The 12,300-nt window shown below is 38.3% G+C and overlaps 1 protein-coding gene across 1 annotated transcript in view; it reads right to left on the bottom strand.

Moving 5' to 3' along the window:
• LOC110022402 (calreticulin-3) overlaps positions 1–11,825 on the bottom strand; it is a gene marked incomplete at its 5' end in the record, with an annotated part of 15,468 nt that extends 3,643 nt beyond the window's left edge. The window contains 8 exon segments of the mRNA XM_020721322.1: positions 6,099–6,156; positions 6,254–6,340; positions 6,503–6,550; positions 6,639–6,695; positions 6,870–7,128; positions 7,699–7,891; positions 8,027–8,134; positions 11,683–11,825. Of these exon segments, the coding sequence (XP_020576981.1) occupies positions 6,099–6,156; positions 6,254–6,340; positions 6,503–6,550; positions 6,639–6,695; positions 6,870–7,128; positions 7,699–7,891; positions 8,027–8,134; positions 11,683–11,764 (892 nt within the window).
• Between the last annotated feature and the right edge of the window lie 475 nt (positions 11,826–12,300).

Genomic DNA, 12,300 nt, shown 5'->3' with positions numbered 1-12,300 from the left:
TAATCCAACTGGTATGATAAGGAGCAGAGAAGGGCCTTGCACATTGGTTGGATAAATTTTGGTGGCTGCAGGGAGGGTTTCGGCTGTTAAACGGTTGTTGGAGAGGCTCGAACGTTTCTACGAGCGAGCATACAAGGGGGTTTACAGTAGAAAAGACCGACGAACAATGCAGTCAAAGGCAACCAAATCGACAACAATAGAGGCTGACATGATTTTCTTGCTCATAAGGGGCCAACAAATTCGTCAGCTTCATCCTAAGCAGACGAAATCGGCTAACTATGTAGATTAGAATCCCAACGACGCAGTCGAGACCGACGAGCGATCCAATCAGACCATTCTCTACAGAACTGACGCAGACAGAGGAGATTAGCAATCCAGTCTAAGCGTTTGACAGCGTCGATCAATGTAGGCAGACGAAAGATGCCCTAATCCTGTCAAAACAAAGCATGGAGCTCTGATACCATGAAGAAAGGTTTAGAAACATTATTCACCTATTTAAAATATTTATCAAATTACAACCTTTCCCCTATTATATAGGGGACGGCTTTAAAACTATTACAACTTATAAAATACAAAACAAACAACAAAAAAAAGATAACATGATAAGAAAGTAATAAAAAAAGAATAAATCTGAAATCAAAAAGTCCCTCCAATAGTGATGTGAGTTCACCCAAATCACAACAAAAATGAAAATATTATTGTTGAAATTCAAAAGGGATTACAAACAAAGACTCTTAATAACAAGGAAATAACAACACAAACATAATTGACTCTCTAGCGCGAGGCCGAGAGAGGCGGACGCGGCTCAAGAGCAAGTCGGAAGGAAGGTGGATATGCAGCGGCAGACAACAGGTGTCTAGATGGGAGTTGTGGTCAGCAACAGAGAGTTGTCTGGAAGAAGGGTCGTGGCAAGTAGCGGGGGTGGTTTGGGATTTCAGCGGCCCATAGGAAGGAGATTCATGGATTAGCAGCTAAGAGCATAAGAGGGGAAAGCAACAGAGGGGGAAGCAGCGGAGGAGAGTAGGGGAATTGCGATATAGTAGGTTGGGCGGCAACAGCTCTGAACTGAGATGGGAGTAGTTGCAACAGCAAGGTGGGAGCAGAGGATTTGCGACAGTGAAACAAAAAGGGTGGGAAGTCGGAAAGATGGCATTGAGCAAGTGAGGGGAATATGAAAGGAGGATTATTCCTGTGGGAGCGAGTTACAACCAGAGCACCCCTAGAAAAGATCACCACCTCAAAAGAGTTTTAGTAGGAATACCTCCTCGCCATCAGATACAGCCCGAGAGGGGAAAAAAACTACACAGAAATTTGAAACATAACATATAATAATCTGAACACTAAATAAACAAACCACACATATATAATCACTAATGGTAAAATAGGAAAGGGAGGCCATCAAATTTGGGTGCAACCAGAAGGGGAGAGAGTTGGCAGCAAGCTGAGAAGGAGGGGGGTAACGTGGGCGGCCAACCCCGCCCCAAAGGAAGGTCGACCAATCCAGTAGGAGGCTGAACTCGAACCTCTCTAGTTCGGTTCAGTCAAACTCTCAAAGCCTCACGTCAGTTCCCAAAGCCCCGCATCAATCTCTCGGGGCTAGAGAAGCTTCAACCTCATTCATAGAAGCTTCTGATCCTCTTTTGAGGTCCTAGTAGTACCTTGATCCCACTATCGCCCGCACTATGTCCCAACGCATCAAGGAGTTTTCTCCACTTGCGAGCATACATCCATATCAATCCGCTCTCCTGGGGGTCCGTTGTTGAATTGCACTAAGTTTGTGTGTCTTGTCTATGCTGCTAAATACTCCCAAAGCAATCTGCAGTCAACTCAACCCGATTTGAGGTGAGAGTAGATTGAACCTCTCCGAACGATGGCGTTCATGGTGGTAATATATTGATCGTGATATCCCACAATGCACTCTGTCGTGATTATCCCGAATCTGGAGCATGTAACCCAGTCCTCTCATCGACTGTCGTCACCAAAACTAGCTCTATCGACGCTGCTCTGCTTGAAAGGGCGCCTAAGATCTCATGCTCCACCAAAGAGAGGACTGTGTTTTCCATCCTTAGTGAAGGAATATGGGTTTCTGAATCCATTGCATTGAGTCATCCGATCAAATTGCCATGAATTTCCCAAAAAAAAGTGACAAGCATCGATGGGGACCACATCACACCACATATGATCCTGCATCTGAATCCCAATCAAAAACTGCACGAGACACCAATCAATGCTGACCCTGTTTTCCTTCTTCAACCACGTCAGATAACATGGCTGGGAGTGACTCTAAGTCATCATACCCAATTTCTCTACCATCTGCGTAGAAGCCACATTCTTACTGCTCTCTCTATGGATGATGAGACCGCAAACTTTCTCGTTCATAGTATAACGGGTGTAGAATATATTGTGATAAAGCCACTGTGAATCCCTCATATCCTCGGCATGTAGAACCCGTTGAACTACGAGCATCTCGCCCTCATCAAATGGAAGATGATGCACCTTGTCAAGCTCCTCAACGGTCTCCTTGTTGCTAACCTCTTCCACAACAACCCGCTCAGTGAAAGACGCAACTCAGCTTATCGGATAGCAAGAGGCGATGTGCCATATCTGTGGCATTTGAAGCATTGCCTGGTGGGGGTTGTAGTAGGCATGCTTCTCTTCTCAGGCTTCTTTTCATCGAGAGTGGCTCTATCCTTCATCCAAACCAGTTTTCTTAGCTCCCTGAGGTGTGCTCATGCTGGTGTCGCCAACTGTGGATGGTTATCTGATTGGTGGTGGTTGTTTGCTCTCTTTTTTCTATCTTTTCACTTTCAATACTAAGGTCTGAATATCCCCAAACGAACGATAAGGCTGCAATTGTACCACATTGCTAATAGCAGGCTTCAGGCACCCAAGATACAGGACTACAGTGTGCTCTTCAGGCTCGTTCAGCTTGCATTTCATCTGCAAGTAGACGAACCAAGTTGCAAACTCCTCCACTGAAAGGTCTCGCTATTGCAGGTGCTGGAGCCTCAAAAATATGCCCTAGCGGCAATGAGATGTAAGGTATTTATTCTACATTGCTTTCTTCATCTTATTCCACTAGGTAATTATATCATTGTCTACTATTTTCCTTTGTCTTTGTAAGTTCTCACACCACAAAAATGCACTATTTTTTAACTTGATAGCAACTAATTTGACTCGTTAATCCTCAGGCACATATTTATATTCGAAAATCCTTTCAACAGAATGAAGTCAATCAAAAAACTCATTCGGATCCATACCTCCCTCAAACTTTGGTAGATCCATTTTGACGTCAAATCCTGATGTAAAAAATGTCACTAGTTATATTATCATGCTATGTATTATTTCATTGATTATTATTTCATTATTTTAACCTGATGTAAAAAACGTCAAAGTCCTTGTGGACTTCATACATGGTCTCTTCTCTCGACCTCCTCTGATATTGAATTCCAAAGTGGTGTGGATGATATTCCCCGTCGTTGTTATCTTCCCTATGGAACGGATTTATAATAAGAAAATAACAACACAATCATAGTCGACTCTCTAGGGTGAGTGTGAGAGTGGAGGACGACGGCTCGAGAGCAAGATGAAAGGAAAGTGGATATGCAATGGCGGATAGCAAGTGATTGGATGGGAGTTGCAGTCAGCAACAGAGAGTTGTATGTAAGAAGGGGTGCAGCAAGTAGCGGAGGTCTGGGATTCCAGCGGCCCGCAGAAAGAAGGTTCAGAGGTTGGCGGCTAAGATCAAGGTAAGGGGAAGCAGCGAAGGAGAGTAGGGGAATTGCGATACAACGGTTGGGCAGCAGCGACTCTGGACTAGGATGGGAGTAGCAACAGGTTGGGAACAGCGGATTTGCGGCAGTGAAACAGAAAGGGTGAGAAGGTAGACAAGATGGAAGCGAGCATGTGAGGGGAAGATGAAAGGATTAATATCATTGTGGGAGTGAGTTGCAGTCAAAGCACCCAAAAAACGTTGGAAAAGATCACTACCTCAGACAAGTTACAGCTGGAGCATCTCCTTGCCTTCGGATACAACCCTAGAAAGGAAAAAGACTTCACACAGAAATCTGAAATAGATCATACAAGAATATGAACCCTAGCCAAAAAAAACACGCACATATAAAAGCTAATAGGTAAAATAAGAAGGGGAGGCGCTCACATTTGGGCGACAACCATAAAAGGTAGAGGAGTGGGTTAGCGGCAAACTGAGAAGGAAAGGGGGGTAAGGTGGGCGGCCAATCCCAACCCATAGGAAGGCCAGACGATCCAGCAAAAGGTTGGACCTCTCTAGGTCGGTCAAGCCAGCCCTTTAGCAGCCCGTTCAGGTGGATTCCCAAAGCCTCGCGTCAGTTCCCAAAACCTTTGCATCAAATTGCTTGCACAAATTGAACATGTAGAGCGTATATGACCGACGGGCCAGCTATTAGGGATAGAATTCTACAACTTTTTTTTTGCATCAAATTGCTTGCACAAATTGAACATGTAGAGTCTATATGACCGACGGGCCAACTATTAGGGATAGAATTCTACAACTTTTTTTTTAAAAATTTTCATATGTACTTGTTACAACCAAAAATGTGATAATGGTTCAAAAGAATCCCAAAATACAATAAAATCCAAATACACTGCATTTCAAATAAATATGAAATAAAAATTCCATTAACATAACAATCCCAAAGTGAAAAATAAATAAATGTAAATTAACTTTTTTTGGGATTTTAAAATATACATTTAAATTCATTTTTGAAAAATTATCGTACGCTTAAGATGAATTACAAATTCAGCATTTGTGAAGTGCCCCTCCCCGTAAATCACTTGTCATAGTGCTTACTAGTGCTAGCAAAGAATTCACCCTCGTTTGTTCTTGCATGTAACTTTGACACCCAACAAATTTTGTAACTTTATTTACAGCCAAGCAAATAACTCTCTCAAGTATCTCAATACATTGAATATACATTGCATTTAAAAAGCACTTGAATTCTAAATGCACTAAACCAAACAACCCTTTGGTAGATGCTAACTAGTTTATTAGCAGGTCATCAAAGCAAATTCTTTAGCAATGGTTATTATTTGAATTTGATATTCATTATTTAAGTAGTGCTGCTTTGTTTAGACTTGTGTTGAATTCTAGATTAGTTATAGTAGTTGTAATCAATTCTATTTCTTTTAAGTAGTTTGATGTTTTAGTTCTCCTTGGATGAAAGACTAGTAGAATTCAATAAAATTTCATCTCATATTTTTAAGATTATAGACTTTTGCCAGCATATTTTTATAAATGAATCACATTCTCTTCAATACAAATTTTTTTCATCATGTAGTGTATTGCCGAAGCATATTTTTAATACTAAATTGCCGGCGTAAAATGAACAAATCCTACCACCACGATGCTCTACTTCACCCTCCATACACTCCAATCCACCCCAACACCAATATAAACAACCTTCACTACCACAAAAATTGGCCAGGGCAAGGTCACAAAACTAAAAATGAACTGGCAATCAAAGAGGGTGAAAATCTAACAGATTGTGAACTTCCAAAAATGTTATCAAACAGCTTTGCCATAAAACTTGGTATTCAACCCAATTATTGAGATTTACAAATTAAATTTAGGATATTGTTAAAATCAAAATCTGCCCAAAACATGACCTTCCTCTTCTTGGGCATAATTTTGGCACCTCAAATAAAAAGATCTAGCCAGTATTACTCACAAATTGACAACTTTTACGAACTAATGATACTTTGAATAATACTGTGTGTAATTAAATTGGTTAATGAAGGGAAATGCTATTTAGTACACTTTCTTATTATTATGATTGTAAGTGAGGGTGGGGATTTCCATGCCAGTAGGCCATCCAGCTTTACTCCGGCTTTAAAGCCATTTCAAAAGTTCACAACACTGAGCAGATTATATTGGTTTTCTCTTACAAGATTACCTGTTAAATCCTCTTTAAGAGAATAATAATAAAAAAAAATAAGAAAAACGAAGCCCACGCATACCCAAATAATTTTTTTAAAAAAAAAGCCATACAATTCCCTACAAAGTGCTTTTATCCAAGCCTGCACAACAAAAAAATAAGCATCCTAAAATCTCAACTTACCAGGATTGTCGATCCAGGGAATCTTCCATTTTCCCTTGTAGTTGGGGTTTTTTATCCTCTGTAATATTCATATGTTGCAACAACTGAGAAACAGAAGCTAAATCTTACTCTATAAACCCAGTGTGTAACTACTAAAGAAGAGATCATGAATAAACCTTTGGTTTCCATGGCCCCTTGTACGCTGGATTTGGGATCTTTGGTGGCTTCCATATTCCGTCTTCATCTTCATCCCATGTATCAGGCTAATCGAAAAGAGAAGAAAATATAATGTCAGAACCCCCGACTAAAAAAAGGTTTTAACAGCTGAGAACTGCAAATTTTTCAGGCAAATATTACAAATTATTCAGTGAGAAGTATCTGAGAAGTGCATTCATTGCAAATAATTTAAGCTGTCTGTTGTGTACCTTTTTGGTTTTTGGGTTAGGAATTTCAGCTGGAATAGAATCATATCCCTGCATTACATTGACAAATTGTAAGAAACAGGACACTTATTACTTTCAGAAGATGAATTAATATCGCATATACTATTCCGTAGACAACCTCAGGTTTAACATCATCAGGATCATCGATATATTCCCTATCATCCCAATCTGCAGGCTACATGCAATATGCACACATAAGAGGAACAAGCATAGAAGCAAATAAAAGAGTTATTGATTAGCCTTTAAATAGAAGCAAATAAAAGAGTTGTTGATTAGCCTTTAAATAGAAGCAAATAAAAGAGTTGTTGATTAGCCTTTAAACGACTGTAAAAATAAAACGCTGTTATACCTTTTTGGCATTAACAGATTTGATCTTACGAGGTGGAAGAATATCCCAATCAGTATACAGGCTTCCAGATTCTCTTTCTCGATTGTCAACCAGGATACTGTAAGAGGCATCAGGTCTAAGGATAAATGTGTAAAAGTGTGTCAATTTGTCCGTCTCACACTGCAAATCCTTCTTGATGGGATAGTTCTGTCCCTGATATGAATATATCAGATGAAGCTTCTTTGTCTGGGTACCACATATATCAGGTCCAAACATTAAACTGCATGGGAGAACATTATTAGTTCAGATAAATTATGTGAAGTACTACATCGTTTGTTGAATTAAAAAGGTGCTCGTGTGAGTGCACGGATGTGAAGGAGCACACTAAAGAAAACAAAATTGCGTTCAGAAATCCTATCTCCATAGTTCTAAAATACTATGTCGTGCTGCTAAACCAAAACAGATTGTTAAATAAACTGCATAATCATACCATATGGGCCCAAGAAAGAAAGGGTAAGGTAAATTTGTAAGGACTGCAACATATTTTCTAGCAGCATTACAAGTTGCTATAGTAAAAATACAGTCTCCTCTGACGGCCAGTCAAAAAAAAAACAAGAACATGAACATGCTGTGTAGCATCATCACAAATTTTTATACTATAAAAAGTTTCCTGACCAAGATCCAAACCAAAAATAGTATAAAATGAATACTACTCCTTTAAACAGTAGTATAGCTAGTGAAACAAAAGCCTTTTGATAGCAAATGAAATTTAAAACTCAGTTAAGGATATGGACCATATTAATGATGCATATCCAATATCAAAGAAAATGTGAGCGTTGAGGTGGAGGACCTGTATGGTGTATCACCGCTGAATTTCTTCTGGTTGACATAACCGGAATGAAGTTTGATGTAACCACCGCCACATTCAATGTCCTGCTCAAACTTTATGGAGTATTGTAGCACTAATGTTCTATTCTTGTTACTGAACTCTGGAATTTTTGCGGATATTGCAAAATGTCTAGTATCTGGGTATGTCTGAATCCCTGGAAGCTTACCAAAAAAATGTCAGCTTCAATTTAACCAATAGATATGGAAAAACATATATGCCAATAACATGGCAGAATAAAACTATCTTAACAAAAAGAGTGAAACATATGAAGTCAATGGGTTATATATGCCTTTGTCATCAGGGTCACCAGCCCAGTTTCCCGCAGTGTGCTTAAAGGAGCCAGCCTTGCCTTCACTTTTTTTCCAGTCTGATCTCACCCACCGGCTCTCCCAGCCATCTTTCAGAATTAAAAATATATATATTATAACAAAAAAGGTTGAAGCATGGATAAAAGCATTAGCATAAAGAAAAAACAGAAAGACAAGAAGTAATTTACATGGTTGAAAAGGCAAGATAAAGTAAATGCTTAAAATTGAAGTAGAAAAATAAAGACTATAAGTAATTTTCAGGAGTAAAAATTCAAGATAGCACTCGATTTAAATGGAATATATGACGGAATCTTATAACCCTTTGTCAAAATCTCAGAATCATCATGACAAACAACATTGTCATCATAAGCCTTATGCCAACCTACGAACGGGCTTTATAAATCATCATCATCATCTATTCATCCATGATGACTATTGCATGAGGTGTTAAGCCTATTTTGTGCAAATCTTCTGGCATAACTTATTTCCAGGATAACTTTGGTGGAGATGTCCTTTGTAATTGATGTCCAAATCATGCAACTTAATTCTTCAAACCTTACCTTCAAGAAGTGCTCCTCCAATAATTCACTCCTAACTTATCATTTTTTTTTTTTCATAGATTTATTCTTTCTCATTTCTACTATGTTTAGCTTAACATGTCAACTTGTTTACTGCCCAAAACTTCCATACAATATAGCTAGGTCAAATGCAATGTTGATAAGTCATTACATGAAATCAAATAAAAAGAGTCAACATTTGTACTCAAAGATGCGCTCTAGATGACGGTTATTTGGAGTTCCTGTCGAATGTTGATGGAAGTGGATGGTTTTATCAACAACATTACTGTTACGACCCGGCCGGAGGCTTGAAATTAATCAAGGCGTGTACAGATAGTTTGATAATGTGTCAACAACATTACTGTTACGACCCGGCCGGAGGCTTGGAATTAATCAAGGCGTGTACAGATAGTTTGATAATGTGTATTAAATTTTCTATATTCGTCTAAAATTTAACAGATGAAAGAGTCATTGCAAATTAATTTAAATGATACAATTAAAATTACCCAATTAATGATTATTCGCGTCTTCTATAAACGTTTTGTCGTCTATTGCCCGTCTTTTAATAATTTCATTAAACCTAAAAAGTTAGTTAAAACCACTTTGAGCTAAATGAGCCTGTAAATACTTACTTCTAAATTATAACAATATAAAAAAAAGCAATATGCATGCCAGTTAAGCTTCTTTATAAATTAGTATAAACATTTGACATTCTACTCAAAGAGGTTTATAACAATATCATATCAATTTCATTTTATATCAATACAACTGTAACAGGAGGCATTATCTAAAAATTGTGTCAATTAAAACATCAATATTTTTTTTCATTTACGTGCATTGGTACATTAGTATTCTCCCACTAATACCATCAATGGGTGCTCCATCATAGCTAGTAATGCACATAAAACAGTCATCATAAACATATGTATTCATCACATTCAATTCAACATGCTATATAAAGCACATATCAAATGCATGAATAAGTAGTTACAACATCTATAACAATATGACCAATAAAAAGAATAATATCTCAATCAAAATAAAGCGCACATAAATATCATCTACTGTAAATATATTTGAGAATAAACAAATTATTACTATTGCTAGAAAATAAATGTACTCACCTCGATTAAGCATAATTTGTTATTGGCCTTGACATCGATTTCTCTAAAAATTGAAAGCCTAACGCGTGATATAAAATTTAATTAATTTATTATTTTTAAATTAACTATTAACTTTTCATTATTTAAACATTAATTTTTTTTTTATATAATCATGCTTAATTTCTATTCAATAAAGATACTTTTATATATAAATATCTTATTATTTTTATTATTATTAAACCCTTACCTTGTTCCCTCCCCCTATGCACGGAGAAGAAAACATGTAACCTCTCTTCCTTTCCAAGCTTTCGGTCCAAAGAGGAAGGCTCCGCACTTCTCCTCTTTCCTCTCCGTGATCCGCACGTCAAAGTCTCCTTCCTCTACAAGCCGAAACTTCTTCTTCTACACGCAAGCGGCTACAGTTCAAGTCTTCTTCTTGGATAGAACCCACACGAGACTTCGCCTCTCCCGCTTGAGTTTGCTTCCTCCCGCTTCCTCTTCCTCTACATGGTACCAACACCACTTCTTCCACCACTCAGCAAAGACGCCGCTTTGCCCTAATTCTCACTTCGTCCTCGCCGCTTGGCTCCAGGTAAGTCGGTCTAAGTCTTAAATATGTGATTTTGCTTTTTTGACTTCCTAACTTCTTCTCCCTTCCTCGCTCGGTTTCACGACTCCTCAATCCCTCTTCTTCGATTTCACGATCTTCTCGCTTCTTCTCCTCCTTCCATTCATTTGGCTCGACCCCTCCCATCCTCTTCCATGATTCTTCGTTTCCCCTCCCCTATGTACAGAACCGTTATAATCACACAAAACATTAACATGAAGGACTCTCTGATCTACAACCAAAATTGTCCCTGATAGAAAAGAAGGATCCCAATGAAATGAGAGAATCTCAAAGAGCAAATGAAAAGGAGGGATCCCAGTGAAATGAGAGAATTTCAAAGAGCAAAGGTGAGATAACGTAGAGTTAATCGGTACCTAATAACAATTCCCTCCAAGTATGGTTATCCCCTAAAAGTAGATTTTCATAAATAAATAACATATCATTTTGAAAAATTTGACAGCCGTCATGGACTGTATTTCTAAGGAAAATACCAAATTATTGCATTTCATATCAAATCCTTAGGATAGGAATCTAAATCAAGTATGTAATCATCTCAACCACAGAGCTCTCAATTACACAAAAAAACAAATAATCAAGAGAGACCATGCTTCTTACATAAAATCACTAAAAGTAAAAAACTAGGAGACTTGACCCAAATGATAAGCTATTATAATAAGCATTAAAAGATTAAAGGTTTAGTTTATCCTTAAATAACGGAATTCAAACAACTACACACCTTCTAGCAAGTAGAGACTAATTAGTTGGTCGTGGCAAGTTGTAAAGCATGGTATACACCATCAGATGAAGAAGCTGGGGGTCAAAAAATCAACCAAAAAAATAAAAGATAAAACCTAATTTGGTTCTAATCAAGACAATCCATCTTAGCGTCCATAATGAAGGGCAAATTAGTATCAAGGGGGAAGGATAGCCTGGTACTAGTAATAGAGACTGATTTGTGGTTTTTTTAGCCCATTCGGGCATGTTACGGCACCGATTCAGCTATACAAAATCAAATGAAACTCTGGCTCAACCTTTTGCAAACGCTTCGAGATCTCCACACCACACTTTAAATTGTGAGAAACTCTGGCTCAACCTTTTGCAAATGCTTCGAGATCTCCACACCACACTTTAAATTGTGAAAGATCAAACAAACCATTCTACTTTAAAAGAGATGCCATGACATCCACATCCTATCAAACAATTTATCGGAACTAAAACATCGAAATCCAAAGAGGTTGCAGCTCAACATTAAAAAAGCATCAAACACTATCAGACAAGCAGACTTGACTATTATGGATAGTTTACTCGAATCGGAAAAAAAAAAAAAAAAAAGAGAATCTCTCACAAAGAGATAAGCAAGTTGAAATCACCTTCAAATCGCTCTTCAAAGATTATCTCGCAAGAAGAAGGAGAAAAGATTAGGGCGAGGATGAAGAGGAGGATCAACAGCATGGGGTTGAGCTGAAGCTCCTACTACCAGCTTGAGTGAGCAGCAGCTAGGGCACGCTCCACCCTGTACGTGTGAGATCGAACCCCACCCAGCCGCTCTTAGGTCAAAACGCACTACTGTTACCCGTCCCCAAAAACATTATTAATATTACTTTTTTTTTTTCAAAATAGAGAATTAGACGAATGTCTATGCTGAAAAAAACCCAAGGGACGTCGCGATCAGCCCACACCATTCATAAAGAATAAGTTCATAGATCTTGAAATGTTATTGGCAGGAATCATCTCAACAATGAGAAACAAAAGTTGGGATAATTTTCGAGATGACTTTCTCCTGTTTGGCTCATTTCGGAGGTTTTGCTAAGACAGATCGGGGATAACCTTCAGGGAGACTTTCTCGTGTTGTTACACTAAAAAAGATCGCAAAAGGAAATCTCAGTGGTTAACTTTCAGGATTGTTTTCTCCTGCTTCTTCACGGCAGAAGACCGCAAAAGAAAATCTCGGAAGTCAGTCTCTGATAACTTTTAAGACGGTTCTACCC

This window comes from Phalaenopsis equestris, unplaced genomic scaffold (assembly GCF_001263595.1).
Source record: "Phalaenopsis equestris unplaced genomic scaffold, ASM126359v1 Scaffold000188, whole genome shotgun sequence".
Lineage (NCBI taxonomy): Eukaryota > Viridiplantae > Streptophyta > Magnoliopsida > Asparagales > Orchidaceae > Phalaenopsis > Phalaenopsis equestris.
The sequence above is the reverse complement of the archived record's forward strand: the minus strand, read 5'-3'. Positions and strand labels throughout refer to the sequence as shown.